General features: G+C 36.5%; 1 protein-coding gene across 2 annotated transcripts in view; it reads right to left on the bottom strand.

Annotated features, from left to right (window-relative positions):
- Window positions 1-5,471: 5,471 nt before the first annotated feature.
- The window catches only part of LOC123681248 (nuclear receptor-binding protein homolog), a 77,109-nt gene continuing 66,400 nt past the window's right edge, over window positions 5,472-16,180 (bottom strand). The window contains exons 5-10 of one of the 2 annotated variants that reach the window (XM_045619531.1): window positions 14,622-14,705; window positions 14,049-14,336; window positions 11,323-11,482; window positions 9,995-10,181; window positions 9,785-9,904; window positions 5,472-8,251 (exon numbers count right to left, since the gene is read on the bottom strand). In XM_045619531.1, coding sequence (XP_045475487.1) covers window positions 7,997-8,251; window positions 9,785-9,904; window positions 9,995-10,181; window positions 11,323-11,482; window positions 14,049-14,336; window positions 14,622-14,705 — 1,094 coding nt within the window. In that variant the 3' untranslated portion in view covers window positions 5,472-7,996. The remainder of the gene's footprint in view (window positions 8,252-9,784; window positions 9,905-9,994; window positions 10,182-11,322; window positions 11,483-14,048; window positions 14,337-14,621; window positions 14,706-16,180) is intronic. The other variant, XM_045619532.1, reaches the window with a different exon arrangement.

Genomic DNA, 16,180 nt, shown 5'->3' with positions numbered 1-16,180 from the left:
TAGACCATTTTTGAGTTCCTCCCAACCAGACCTTTCATTTGAGTACCATATCAGACTTTTTATTTTTTTTTTTGAAATTCCAAAAAACTGTTATAACTCGAGAACCGTTAATCCCAGATCGAAAGTTAGACCATTTTTGAGTTCCTCCCAACCAGACCTTTCATTTGAGTACCATATAAGACTTTTCAATTTTTTTTTGAAATTCCAAAAAACTGCCATAACTCGAGAACCGTTAATCCCAGATCGAAAGTTAGACCATTTTTGAGTTCCTCCCAACCAGACCTTTCATTTGAGTACCATATCAGACTTTTGAATTGTTTTTTGAAATTCCAAAAAACTGCTACAACTCGAGAACCGTTAATCCCAGATCGAAAGTTAGACAATTTTTGAGTTCCTCCCAACGAGACCTTCCATTTGAGTACCATATCAGACTTTTTAATTTTTTTTTGAAATTCCAAAAAACGGTTATAACTCGAGAACCGTTAATCCCAGATCGAAAGTTAGACCATTTTTGAGTTCCTCCCAACGAGACCTTTCATTTGAGTACCATATCAGACTTTTTATTTTTTTTTTGAAATTCCAAAAAACTGCTATAACTCGAGAACCGTTAATCCCAGATCGAAAGTTAGACCATTTTTGAGTTCCTCCCAACGAGACCTTTCATTTGAGTACCATATCAGACTTTTTGTTTTTTTTTTGAAATCCCAAAAAACGGTTATAACTCGAGAACCGTTAATCCCAGATCGAAAGTTAGACCATTTTTGAGTTCCTCCCAACGAGACCTTTCATTTGAGTACCATATCAGACTTTTTGATTTTTTTTTTGAAATTCCAAAAAACTGCTATAACTCGAGAACTGTTAATCCCAGATCGAAAGTTAGAGCATTTTTGAGTTCCTCCCAACCAGACCTTTCATTTGAGTACCATATCAGACTTTTTAATTTTTTTTTGAAATTCCAAAAACCTGCTATAACTCGAGAACCGTTAATCCCAGATCGAAAGTTAGACCATTTTTGAGTTCCTCCCAACCAGACCTTTCATTTGAGTACCATATCAGACTTTTTAATTTTTTTTTGAAATTCCAAAAAACGGTTATAACTCGAGAACCGTTAATTCCAGATCGAAAGTTAGACCATTTTTGAGTTCCTCCCAACCAGACCTTTCATTTGAGTACCATATCAGACTTTTTAATTTTTTTTTGAAATTCCAAAAAACGGTTATAACTCGAGAACCGTTAATCCCAGATCGAAAGTTAGACCATTTTTGAGTTCCTCCCAACGAGACCTTTCATTTGAGTACCATATCAGACTTTTTAATTTTTTTTTTAAATTCCAAAAAACGGTTATAACTCGAGAACCGTTAATCCCAGATCGAAAGTTAGACCATTTTTGAGTTCCTCCCAACCAGACCTTTCATTTGAGTACCATATCAGACTTTTTAATTTTTTTTTGAAATTCCAAAAAACGGTTATAACTCGAGAACCGTTAATCCCAGATCGAAAGTTAGACCATTTTTGAGTTCCTCCCAACGAGACCTTTCATTTGACTACCATATCAGACTTTTTGATTTTTTTTTTGAAATTCCAAAAAACGGTTATAACTCGAGAACCGTTAATCCCAGATCGAAAGTTAGACCATTTTTGAGTTCCTCCCAACGAGACCTTTCATTTGACTACCATATCAGACTTTTTGATTTTTTTTTGAAATTCCAAAAAACGGTTATAACTCGAGAACTGTTAATCCCAGATCGAAAGTTAGACCATTTTTGAGTTCCTCCCAACCAGACCTTTCATTTGAGTACCATATCAGACTTTTTAATTTTTTTTTGAAATTCCAAAAAACGGTTATAACTCGAGAACCGTTAATCCCAGATCGAAAGTTAGACCATTTTTGAGTTCCTCCCAACCAGACCTTTCATTTGAGTACCATATCAGACTTTTTAATTTTTTTTTGAAATTCCAAAAAACGGTTATAACTCAAGAACCGTTAATCCCAGATCGGAAGTTAGACCATTTTTGAGTTCCTCCCAACGAGACCTTTCATTTGACTACCATATCAGACTTTTTAAATTTTTTTTGAAATTCCAAAAAACTGCTATAACTCGAGAACCGTTAATCCCAGTTCGAAAGTTAGACCATTTTTGAGTTCCTCCCAACCAGACCTTTCATTTGACTACCATATCAGACTTTTTAAATTTTTTAAAAAATTCTTAAAAACTGCTATAACTCGAGAACCGTTAATCCCAGTTCGAAAGTTAGACCATTTTTGAGTTCCTCCCAACCAGACCTTTCATTTGAGTACCATATCAGACTTTTTATTTTTTTTTTGAAATTCCAAAAAACTGCTTTAACTCGAGAACCGTTAATCCCAGATCGAAAGTTAGACCATTTTTGAGTTCCTCCCAACGAGACCTTTCATTTGAGTACCATATCAGACTTTTTGATTTTTTTTTGAAATTCCAAAAAACGGTTATAACTCGAGAACTGTTAATCCCAGATCGAAAGTTAGACCATTTTTGAGTTCCTCCCAACCAGACCTTTCATTTGAGTACCATATCAGACTTTTTAATTTTTTTTTGAAATTCCAAAAAACGGTTATAACTCGAGAACCGTTAATCCCAGATCGAAAGTTAGACCATTTTTGAGTTCCTCCCAACCAGACCTTTCATTTGAGTACCATATCAGACTTTTTAAATTTTTTTTGAAATTCCAAAAAACGGTTATAACTCGAGAACCGTTAATCCCAGATCGAAAGTTAGACCATTTTTGAGTTCCTCCCAACGAGACCTTTCATTTGAGTACCATATCAGACTTTTTAAGTTTTTTTTTAAATTCCAAAAAACTGCTATAACTCGAGAACCGTTAATCCCAGATCGAAAGTTAGACCATTTTTGAATTCCTCCCAACGAGACCTTTCATTTGAGTACCATATCAGACTTTTTAAATTTTTTAAAAAATTCTTAAAAACTGCTTTAACTCGAGAACCGTTAATCCCAGATCGAAAGTTAGACCATTTTTGAGTTCCTCCCAACGAGACCTAACCCAACCGAATCCTAGGAAAAAGGCCTTTTGGGAAACTTTTACTAAGAGATTTTATGGCCGGATCTGCTTCAAAATTTGATTAAATGACGAAATCTCGATGCTCAATACCGATATGCAATCAGATAATTCCTAGGAGCACTGTGAATCAAGATATCGAGCGTTTTGTGGGAGTTTTCTTGAAAAAAAAATTGGCTGCGGATAACATTCAAAATTTGGTTACATGCAGAATTTGCGATTCTGAATATACATCTACCATCGGTTTCTTCCTAGCACTGCCCAGAGGTGAGAAATGGCCAATTTTGTAGAAAAATAGTGCTTTAAATGTGTATACAATTTTTTCTGATCGAAATCGATGCCTGATTCGGAATGTACATCCTCGAAACTATCTAAATTCACCATAAAAAGTTCAAATTCGATCGGTCGTATTTTTCGTAAAAAACAAAGCCTTGGATATTTTTTCGCTAAAAAAAGTTTTTGATTCAGATCGACTCCAAAATTTGATGTAATAAAGTATTTTCCATGCAGAATTCCTATTTGCAATTAGTTCCTCCCTAGACACCCCCAAAATTGAGTTATTTCGAATCTTGTGTTAACATTATTAAGGAGTATCATAATTGTTGCATAGCTCTTAAGGGGTTTGATTGGCGATTATTGGAACAAATTACTTTTAATTCTTGTGGTCAAGAGAATATAAATTATCTCATTCAAGAAGAGTATGCACTCAGATCCTTGTTGAATTTTTTTTTGTTTGTTACAATGATAACCAAATTATATTACAATCTGTAAATCAAAGAACTTTTTTCCAAATAATGGAGATCCCATAGCTTCACAAGAGTATTGGAACATCTACTTGGACCTTGCACGCATTTTCCTGCGTTTTCGCTTCAACCTACGCATACGCTTCTTTCTCCACTTAGCTCTCATTTTACCACGAATTAACTCAGACGATGGTCTGAATAACTTGTGATTTCGACGAGTCTACAAAGCTAAAGGAATATTTAGATTATTAATGTTGTAAGTTATCAAATATACCATACCCCTTTTGGTTGGATGCGCTAAAATCATAGACCTTATATCTAACCTAACCTAAAATCTATATTTTTCTTTTAGGATTCAAGTATATTGTGACATCTAGGAAAAGTAGCTGAAACCAAGCTTTTATAGTGACGTATATGTTACAGGATTCCACTCGTATTCGGCTGCGCCAATAATTAGTTCAGTAAATTGTGTATAGATGGCTTACAGATAAAGTCTGCTAAATTCAGGTTGGAACCTCAAGAAAAAACTAAAAAAATTAATGTGCCATCACTTCTGTATTAGGTCTGAGTGCATTTACCTATTCTAACTGTTTTTCTTTATACCATAAGGATTAAGGTTGAAAGTTAATCTCAATTTTAACTCTCCTTTATCACATCATGTATACATTTTTCGTAAGTAATTGCACAAGTGCATCAATATCACCGAATATTTCCCTCCTGTTCTATGTAACTGGAGAACAATTATCGAAAATTACAGCGATAATTGCATTGTAGGAAGCGAAACTGCACTGCGATAATTGTTCAGTTCATAGATGCATAGTTTCTATGCATCTTACACAGTTCGAATCTATGGCAATTCCATTCTACATCAGTTTGACAAGTGATGTAACAGTTTATTCGGAAAATATTCCCCCGAATTACACTCGTGCATCAAAATGACCGGATAATTTCGCATTCCAGCGTGTTTTCTTTGAAAAACTGCATTCGGTCATTTTCATTTTTGGAGAAAGAGCCCTCCACATTCGGTGTCGGGCTCTTTCTCCAAAAATGAAAATGAACTCAAGCAGTTTTTATGACAACACGCTGTCATGCAAAATTATCGGTAATTTTGATGCACTTGTGCAATTACTTACGATATTTTTGCATGACAGCGTGTTGTCATAAATAGTTTTTCAAAGAAAACACGCTGGAATGCGAAATTATCTGGTCATTTTGATGCACGAGTGTAATTCGGGGGGAATATTTCCCGAATAAACTGTTACATTACTTGTCAAACTGATTTAGAATGGAATTGCCATAGATTCGAACTGTGTAAGATGCATAGAAACTATGCATCTATGAACAGAACAATTATCGCAGTGCAGTTTCGCTTTCTACAATGCAATTATCGATAATTGTTCTCCAGATACATAGAATTTTTGACAGGAGGGAAATATTCGCTGTAATTTTCGATAATTGTTCTCCAGATACATAGAATTTTTGACTGGGGGGAAATATTCAACCAAATTTTGGTGTAATATTTTTAAAATTCTCAAAAGAGAAATAATATAGAAGAAATAACATATCAATGCTTTTATTATATTTCAAATGGCATACAAAGAATAATCAGAACTAGAAAAAATATATAACATGAAAATGAAAGATATACAAGATTTAAGAAATTAACAAATGGCGTAATTTTCAATCAATTTAATTCAAATTGGGTATACAGTTAAACAGCCTGTGATATATTACTATAATATAATACAATTAATTAACTTACGGGGTAATTTCAAGATGATGATAATGTAAAATAAAATTTACCCCCTTAGCTTATGAGTCATTTTAGATCTTAATAAATAAAATATTCAACAATCTAATGCATTTTTCGAACCTGTCAAACATTCTCGAATGTGTTTCAGCGGTCCGTCTGCTCAGGTTTCAAATACTTAATATTCCCAACATAGCAAATCGATTTCAGAGCCAAGCTATAAATGCAACTTTTTTTTTCTTGTTGTTGTTGTTGAGGATAACCGACTGCTCAATATGAGCAAAAATTAATTTGAACAACCATGCAGAAGTACGAGAAATTTATGCTGTAAAACTCTTTTTATTTTTTTGTTTGTTAATCAACTTTGGAATGGAAGATTGGCCGCTAACGGTGAATCTGCATGCTTGGTTCATTTCAGGAAGAACAATACATTGTATTTCGAAAGAAGCCTTGCAATATGTGGTAATAGATGTGAAACCGTCCCAAAATAAAGACTACATACATTTATACTGTATTCTGAAGGATAATGTAGCAAGCGTTGCAGCAGTCCCGAAGATGCCTTCGAACAATCGATCACATTTCGAGACTCCTGCAACCGGATCAAGCCGTCTCTAGACTCATTGAGCGAATCGTCACACGGAACTTCCGACAGAGCTCTCTCACACTCTAGTGGTACAATAAATTATAACTCTTATGGTGCATCCTCTTTTTTCCAATAAAAAAAACTAATATTTATCTACAACTTTCCTTCATTATTTACAAAACACCTTCTCTCCACAACTCGGCACGTCTCAACCAAAAATTAATAACACCTTCATCGGTTCGAAAGCATCGTTCATGTTACAGTTTTCGCAAGTTTTCCTTACCATCAGAAGGAATTAATTTAAAAAAAAAAAAAAAAACACAAGACGCCATTTCGGGGTAAAATTAATTCGATTGTTGAGACGTGCCCTTTTTTTCTACTCGACCAACGGTTCTAACCACACAACTGTTTAGAATTGGTCCTGCCCTGGTTTCACTTTTGACTATCACTAAAAATATGCCTATATATATATATAAATACATCAGTCTCAAGGGCAAACAAGAAAACATTTGCAGCACGAGTATTTAACATAAAAGAAGCATATAAGCCACGAAATCTCCTCGGAGGAAAATCTCATGGTGAAAAATCATGATGCTCGGATATCGTTAAAAAAAAAAAAAAAAAATACTTAGGAACGCAAAACGCAGCAAACGACGAAATTTTTTTCAAAAGGGGAACTATTCCTCGGAGACGATTTCAGTCGGTACAATATAACAAGGGAGCTATGTGATTTTCTCGGGGGGGGGGGGGGGGTTGATAAAATTATAATATACAGGGAAACAGATCACATATATATATAGTGTATGAAACCTACAAAACTATCATTATTCAAAATTAAAAACAGTCCATTGGAGCTCCGATCACAGAATACATACATGTTCACATGACTAGCAAAATTGTCCAAAGTTTTTTTTGTTTTACAGTCTTCCAACGGCCTACTACGTGAATTTTCGTCTCGACCGGAAACGACTCCGCGTTTAGATGGCGCTCTAGACGAAAATGGCCGACTCCGTTCCGACTCAAAACTTCGACTGCTCCCATCGCTGTAACGATGAAAAAAAGGCGAGTCCAACCGTGCGTTTTATCCAGGTAAAGCGCCGATTGGAACATTTGAATCCTCTTAGGCTTACACACACACTTGACTTCGATGCAAACCCATGGGAGGAGCCATGGATGCGAAGGCAAGATCGGGGGGAGTGGAAAGTTTTGAGTGCGAAACTTCAACGGATAACAACAACGACCTAACTACTAAAGAGAACCTCGCTCCTCCCTCTGGTGGGCGTGGCGAAATTCTCCAAGAAGAAGAAGAAGAGAAATGTCATTTTTGACAGCTAGCTAGGGTTGTGAGATTGGAGTTATCGTTTGTCGAGCACCTGGGTTCGAACGAGGCAGGAATCATTGAATTTCGACGGATAATTTCGTTGTTGGCCATATCACACTAAATTCAAAAGAAAGGTTAAACGGGAGAAGTTCCAATCGATAGAAAAAATAAAAGGGAGTAAAAAGAAGGAACGCAATCGAAATGAAAAAGTCAAATATTGCAAATTAAGCGTCCTACTCAATGCCCTGTTGCGAATCGAAGGATTCCGATCAGCACCTATCCACCGATTTCTTCGAAAAATCAATTTATACATTTGTTTATTCAAGGAAAAATCCCAATAAACCTGCCGATCTAAGCGCCTACTCCAACCTCGTTTAGAGCATCGTGTGTACAGCAGTCTAAATTCGAGATAGAGAGAGAGGGGGGGAACACTGTCTCTGTGAACTATTTCTCGTAATTTTTTATTTTTTTTAACGTTGCCTCTTCTACCTTCCAACGCGAAGTAGGAACGGCTAGTCTAAAAATGTTGCGGTGATCCCCATCTACTAACTAGTGGTATGCATGGGCACTTGCGTCGAAGCCGCTGAGGAGGCCATGGAGTTGACTAGGCCTATGGGGGGCGTGGCCAGGTTCTGGGGCGCGACGCCGTTGGTCGCCGGCATGTCTAGGGCGGTCGGAGCCGCCATGGACTGGTAGCTCATCGTGTTGTTGTTGTGGAGGGGGCTGGTGGTGTGGAGGGAGGCCGGGCACTGGGTCTGCATGGATTCCTCGATCAGGCTGGCTATCTTGTCACGGTCAACCTGGGGGAATTTTCAAAGTTAAGTAAAAAGTTCGATTATAACGGCTGTTTTTTTTCGAGGCATATAACTTTAAGTTGGCATTACTGTTCAAGATGACGACCGATTCAACAGCTGTCAAGTGATTTATTCTCAGTTTGGTTTGGCAATTCATCACGAATAGACTCACGCCTGAACAACGCTTGCAAATAGTACAATTTTATTTCGAAAATAATGGTTCTGTGCGGAATAAGTATCGCGCTACGTCCATTTTATTTTGTTTAGCGATGAAGCGCACTTCTGGTTGAATGGCTACGTCAACAAACAAAACTGCCGCATTTGGAGTGAAGCTAATCCTCAAGTGTATGGCGAAACACCGTTACATCCAGAAAACTGACTGTTTGGTGCGTTTTATGGGCTGGTGGAATCATTGGTCCGTATTTCAACGTTACAGTCAATGGTGATCGGTATAGAGCCATGATTACTAACTTTTTCATTCCTGAATTGAACAACCATGATGTCCAGGAGCTGTGGTTCCAACAAGACGGCGCAACATGTCACACAGCTCGTGCCACAATCGATTTATTGAAAGACACGTTTGGTGACCGCCTAATTTCACGTTTTGGACCTGTGAATTGGCCTCCAAGATCTTGTGATTCAACACCGCTAGACTACTTTCTGTGGGGCTATATGTAAAGTCATTGGTCTATGCGGATAAGCCACAAACCCTTGACCATTCGGAAGACAACATTCGCCGTGTTATTGCCGATATACGGCCACAAATGTTGGAAAAAGTAATCGAAAATTGGACGTCCAGATTGGACTACATCCGAGCCAGCCGTGGCAGTCATATGCCAAAAATCATATTCAAAAGGTAATTCCACAAGATTATCTTGCGGATAAATAAAATTCATGTCAATCGAATAATCCATCGTTGTTTTATAGCAATTTAAAGTTCTATAGCTCTAAAAAAACACCCTTTATGTAACATTATCAATAAGAAATTTGTACTAGATGAAGTTGGGTTAGAAATTGACCACAGGGAAACGTGCTGCTATCGAAGGTGAGTAGCGATAGACCTGTTTCGTTCTTTTTGGAGTTCATCAGTATCGCTTAAATGAAAACAGAAGATATTTGCTGACTTTCAATCAGAAACTCTCTGTTTTCATTCATACAGATGAGTTCCAAAAAAAGCGAAACCAATCTGTAGTTAACTTTCAGCCTAGATTCTAAAAAGTCCTCATCATTTCAAAGCTTCAGTTTTATTCTCTTCAATAAAATTCCCTCAAATGAACTTTAGTTTGAAGATTTTTCAATTTCTGTAAAAATAACCGTAAAATTCGGAAAAACAAACATAATTTAACACTTGCGGCCTACAATATACATTAGCATAGGCCAGAAACAATATAAAAATAATCCTTGTATTACGATATCGTATCCCAATGAATATCTGTTCTTAAAACAATACTAATAAACTTTTAACTCAAGTGGGACTCCAAAGTATTAGAATTTGCAAAATAACTGATAGAATTTCAAGATTGAACCTCCCCGACTCACCTCGTTTATGAATCCATAATGGACGAGTTCCTGAGCCAGTTCTTTCGGATTGTCCGAAGGGGATATACAACTCGTTAATTGCCTATTCATCTTATCATCCATTCTTAGCACAATTGTCAACTGCAAAGAAAAAAAGGGGGGAAATCAATATCAACAAGTCCTTCTTCGAAATATAAATAGACAAAACAAAAAGGCAATCGGTGAACTTACAACTAAATCACAGGTTTCTTCTTTGGACTTAACATCGCACATCATATTAATAATCTTCCTATTTTCTATGTCTACGGGTTCCGGGGTCACAGATTTGACAGATTCCGCCATTTCCGGTGAGATGGCTCTGGATCTTGGTGGGGGTGGCAGTTTTGCACCGAAGGCTGTCAACGGGTAGATACCGTTCCTGTGAAAAACAAGAAGTTGGATTAGGTCTGAATTTAATCATCGATGGTTGTGTTTGTTAGGGGTTTTCTGTGGATTTTCTCGTTTTCAATCCATGTAATAATGATGTATGCAATACAAAGTCGGTTTAGCACACCATTTGAAACTTAAGAACGGCTGGACCGATGCTTATGATGATCTTCATCTCGAATAGCAGAAACCATAGAATCACCAACATTGTAAAGCAGATCCTCAGAGTAACATTTTGATTACTACATGAGCAGATCCATAGAAAATAATTTGACAGTAAACGTCAGGATGGGCAGTTTTTGTAATGGTGGATTTATGCACCGTACCTAAGAACTAAGGACTAAGAACTATGAACTAAGAACTAAACCTAAGAATTCAGTGGCGTTTATGCACTCTCTTGTTAGTTCTTAGTTAAGGCATGAGCACATGCTCGAACTACTTTCTATTTGTTCCATACTTTGATGTTTGACATTGATATTTATTGTGAAAAAATTAAATTTAATTTTTTCAAATACACCTAATACTTTTCATCGATAAACACGAATGAAGAACATTAAATGATAGAAACTGGTACTCGTTAATATTAAAATTCTATGCGGCGTACGTGCACTTCTATATTTTACCTGAGCCCTTAGTTCTTAGTTAATAGTTGGCCTGCTAGTGTTAGTTCTTAGGAAACGTGCATAAACGCCCTCATTGATTTGTTAGCGTTCAATTCTTAGGTCTTAGTTCTTAGGTTTAGTCTTAGTTCTTAGGACTGGTGCATAAATCCACCATAAACGTCAGGATGGGCAGTTTTTGTAAGGTTATGTAACTTTGACAATCGATGTCAAGTTGTAGAATACAGGTTAATGTCAGTTTGACAGTATTATGAATTGTGATAGAGCAGGGTGGGAATACAATTGGCTCAGAAAGACTGTTCAGTATCCGAAAGAAGATGAAACTTATAATTTAGAGATAACGTTCAGGGTTTTCGATATTAGAAAGTGGTATGCAAGAATTTTAAATAATTTTGAAATTTTAACTGAAAAAAGCTCAAAATTGAGTCTACAGAAATTAAATTTGTGGGCATAATAACGTCTACTGCGTCCTCTAGCAGGCCACATTCGAAACGCTCGTTGGAAGATACTCACTTGACGTCTTCGACGAACTTTTCCAACTTTTCCGTGTTCTGCACGTCGGCCATCTTCATCTGAATCGGGGCCTGTCCGGTCCTGTTCACCTCCGCAACTATCACGTCCGGTCCATACCACCGCTGCATCAGCTCATCCGTTATGGTTTCGGAGATGTTGGCTAGAAAAAAAAAAACACACACAATTAGGCCTTCGTTCTTAAAACCACCTACGAGCATTAAAAAAAAACGTACGTGTGTGTAGGCGAAGAAAATTCGGTCGATTGTACCCCGGTAGATAGAACGTGGAGGGGGGAGAGTAGTCGATAACTCTTTTTTTCAATTGCCGCGCCAAACACGGCGTGATAAGATAAGGAGTTATCAAAATATTTACGGAACACAAAGCGCCCAGAAATTGGTACCTTTTTACAGCCGAATTCCCGAAGAATACGATATGGGGGCCTGGACATGAAGCTATGAGACTGCCGAACGGATTTGAGAGAAATTGAGGCTTTTATTCCAGTTCGAAGATGTGTATGAAGTTTTTTTTAGGATCACTGTAGACATAGTATTTTACCGAAGTTCAAGAATTTTTGGAAACGTTGCAACAGCGCTGTGCATGAAGTGGCGATGGGACACAGTAACAAAACCTACACAGACACAAGCTTCTGAGATGTCTCACAGATGCCTGGGAAAGTCGGGTTAAAAAACATTAATCAGTTAGTAGCTAAGCAACTATTACTATAGCTTGCAGTTCCTGAAGATGTCAACATCGTTGTCGAAACGATCATTAAACGATTGTAAAGATTCTGTAGATTAGGATGTGGTTATTGCAACTTTAACTGAAGATACATTTTTTCAAATTTTTAATAGTTTCGTATTTAAAACATCCCCAAAAAGAATAAAGAATTTGGCTTTCGAGTTTTTGTTTGGTTAAAACACTTTTTTCTGAAGAAAAATGTAGGCTTTTTTACACTTGCTAAGTATTAATATTTCTCTGCGAATAGTCCGACAAATGCAATCTTAGAACATTAACACTTTCCGAATTCACCCGTAAAATAAAATCGGTACAAACAGCGAACCCTGCAGAACACCCCCTTTACACTTTAGGAGTAGCAAGAAAACAGAGACCCACCTGCTGTCATTGCAAGAAACACGGACCGGCCGAACTGTACAAAAATATCTTTATTTGGCAAATACCCGATTACTTTTGATTGTTGATCCTCGACGAGCATCCTTAAATGGCATGAAATCGATTGTTGCTATCCATCAGGACGAGAACCAAACAGTCTGGACGTCCATCATAGTCCGTCTTCATTGACCCAGGCAAGGTTAACACGATAAAATGCCGACGCCGATACAATTTTTACGAATCCCCTTGTTGCCGTGATATAATTGGTCTATCGAATGCATTTTTTTTTAGTTTTCAGATAATCGAATCGAACATAAATATTTTTCGAATTATCCAATTAATCTTTGTCAGACAACTAGCACTAGATATAAAAGTTGGAAACGTAACTTTTTGATAAATTTCCATCGGTCAAAAATCCTGCAGAAAATGGCTACAATTTTTTTTTATCTAGCAATTTGAAAGGCATGGACCACAGTACATAAAACTGATAAGTTTCCAAACAATCCCATGAAGGATTACAATTTTTTTGATCCATGAAGAACCTACAAAATTTATTCTATTTAGCTAACATTCTTCTGTGAATATTTTATTTAAGGTTAGTTATAAAAGTACAGAACCGAATATTCAGCAAAAAAAAATGAAGCCAAAACACTGGATACGAAATTCTCACCAACTAAATGTCGCAGATACAAAAATAGAAACATCACGTAGACAATATGCCCAAACGTCTAAAATTAACCGGATAATAGTAGCATTCCAACATTTTATTGGTAATTCCACAAAACAAATTGCGATTTTCACTTGTTTACTGCAACTATAACCACCGCACTCTTCGCTAACACATAGCTTCAAGGGGATAGATATTATTTAAAAATATTTATCGCTTTGATCAGATGCCAAGTGACGATCGAACGACAGAATTCAAGGATGCTGGCCGCCAGATTTGTGCGTTTTGAAAACTACAATAATAAAAGATGATTAACCTATTAGTAATTCATCTTTGAATTGAACTTCACCAAGTTAAATCAATTTGGCAACTTTTACTATTCAAATTCATTAAGAAATTCAAAATTAAAGACAATGAGTATTAAACCTTCGAAGAGAGAAGACAAACTGAGAAAGTTATTATGATATAATAACGTTACATCTGGTGATCTTTGAAAATATAATAATTTACTATGTGAGACTCCCAAAAATAGTCATAGGCTCCACGCAAAGATGCTATACTCGAGAAAAAGTTAAAAAAAAATATGAAAACCACTAAAACAACATTACACTAAGAATAATGTAACATGTAAAAAGGTGGAACGTATTGAAAAACATAGGATGAAACAATACGGTAAGAACAAATATAATTAAATTAAATGATACAACGTGAGAACACCTCAAAAAAAACTACATCACAAGTAAAAACGTTTCTAGACAGCAATCATTCACTTGAAACAAAAATAAACCTCAAGAAATATAACAAATAAAAATACCAACACATGAATTTTCCATGAAAAAACTAACATTACACTTCAACAATTTTTGGAAGATCCCTATCCAAAAAAATAAAAATTGCATAAAGCAAAAAAGAAAACAAAAATATACTGAACTTAACAAAGTCAACTTACCAGACTTTCTAACCAAACAATGAGCGGCTAGCAGCTTAAGTGTATGCACCTCGAAGAGCAGAGAGTGGAACAGCAGGTCCTTGGCCGTAGGCCTGTCCTCTGGGTTCGTCTGCAAGCACTTCTGGATGAAATCCTTCTGTTGCTCGTCTTCCAACGACTCTATCGTCTTCTTGATGTTCTCCTCCGTCACCTTGTTGCCGGAATCTCCATTGCCGAAGATTTCCAAAGCGGCCATTTCCAAGGCACACATACCGAAGGAGTAGATGTCCATAGGAGGTCCCATGTTACCTTTAAAATTAAACCATGTTACTACGTAACCTAGTCGATTTGTTGTTCTACGTGGAATTCTCTATGAACAATACTTTATTCGGATACAATCTGATACATACAACGAATATATTACAGGCTGAAATAACATCGAAGATAAACAATTAAACAGTTAGTCAACTAAAGATAACAAAATACAAAATTATACTACAAACACAAAGATGTAACAACCACGAAACAAACATGCAGTTAATCTCGATGTATAAAAAAATAAAATAAACAGACAAACATGCCCCAGATACTTACTAGGATGCTCTGGAGCGATGAAATGCATATTTTTAAAATTATCCTGGCATGTTTTAACATGATGATTGATGGAATCAGGAGCCACTAGAGAAAAGGGAGAAACGGAAATTAGTCAACTAAGTTTCTAGCTAAATGGAAGGCCGATAGTAGACTGTTAGCAACGGACCAGACCGTCAACCATTCTCGACCAAAGACGCGACATCTTCAGGTCCCAAAAGAATATTAGGGATTTGATAAATTTTGAAAAGGATGTGTTCAACTCTTTCGGGTACCATCGGTCTTGAAGGTGGGCGCCATTCTCAAGAATTTCTTCTCGGATTTTTGGCGTTTTGATAATTGCAGAAATGTATCAATTATTTATTCATTAATTAGTTTTGGTACAAAAGGAATATTGTAGTTCAAATCACTTATTTCAGTAGGAAGCAAATAATTCAACAAACATGTTTAACGATTTTGAATGTATCAATTTTTTAAGTCGGAAATCTGCCTTGATGTATATTTTTGTAGAATATATTAATTGAAGAGACAAAAACAAGAAACAGAATAGAAATTTTATGATGTTCTGTTTCTTGTTTCTCTTCAGTATGGCAAATAAGGAAAGTTATGCAACCAACAATTATTGGACAGTAAAGTGTTTTTTTTTTAAATACAAATCGTGATAAAAATATATAGTCAATGAATATTTGGTTACAGAAAGAAGATATCATATTAAGAATTAATTCTAACATTACATTATAGAATGTCTTCGTTAGGTAAGTTTTCAAATATTTAAACTATTCATATTATATTTGCTGTTTTATTAATGAAAAATATACATGGAGAGATCTCCTCCTTTCATTTTTTGCAATGAATTTTGTAATCCAAGGAGTTCTATAATCTCTATAACTGTTTGCAAAATCATCTGCTACTCTATGGAAGTGAGTCATTTGAACTACGGTTTGTTAGAACTAATTGTTTTTCTCTTTTCTTTGTTTCTAGTTTAATTACTAGCTAGTCAATGAATAAATAACTGTAGTTTCCAACATAAAATAAATTTGACTTTACGGAAAAGTCCAAGTTCGAGAAGAAACTGTTGCAGCCAAATCTTTGGGCACCTGGCCCCCATCGACAAGGCAGTCGGCACCACTGCGCGTTGAACACGCCCCCATACGTGGGCAATCGAGAATGATTGGGGCAAAAGACGTTGGACGGTACGTTTTACAGGATATCCAACGTTAACGGCCTTGGACGTCTGCAAGAAGCGACCTCAACGTCCATTTCGTGCAGAAGTCGGACCTTTAAGGATGGATCAACGCACACCCACGCGTCTTGCCCCTCCTGAGCAATGCAGAAGTCCTACCACCTCAAGTCCTAATCTCTCGTGTGTGTGTTTGGGATGCTGTTAAGACACAAGCGATGATGGGATGATCGAAGCCAAGTATTATTATTATCAAAACAAAATTAATGGCACGAGTGAAGATCAAGACGTAACATGTTAGAATCTGCAGAGCTCGTAACAGTCGGTCGTGGCTTACAGTGGACTATGCAGCTGCTTTTTTTTTTTTTTGTACGAGTCTCCA

The sequence above is a fragment of the Harmonia axyridis genome, chromosome 5, assembly GCF_914767665.1.
Source record: "Harmonia axyridis chromosome 5, icHarAxyr1.1, whole genome shotgun sequence".
Classification (NCBI taxonomy): Eukaryota; Metazoa; Arthropoda; class Insecta; order Coleoptera; family Coccinellidae; genus Harmonia; species Harmonia axyridis.
The sequence above is the reverse complement of the archived record's forward strand: the minus strand, read 5'-3'. Positions and strand labels throughout refer to the sequence as shown.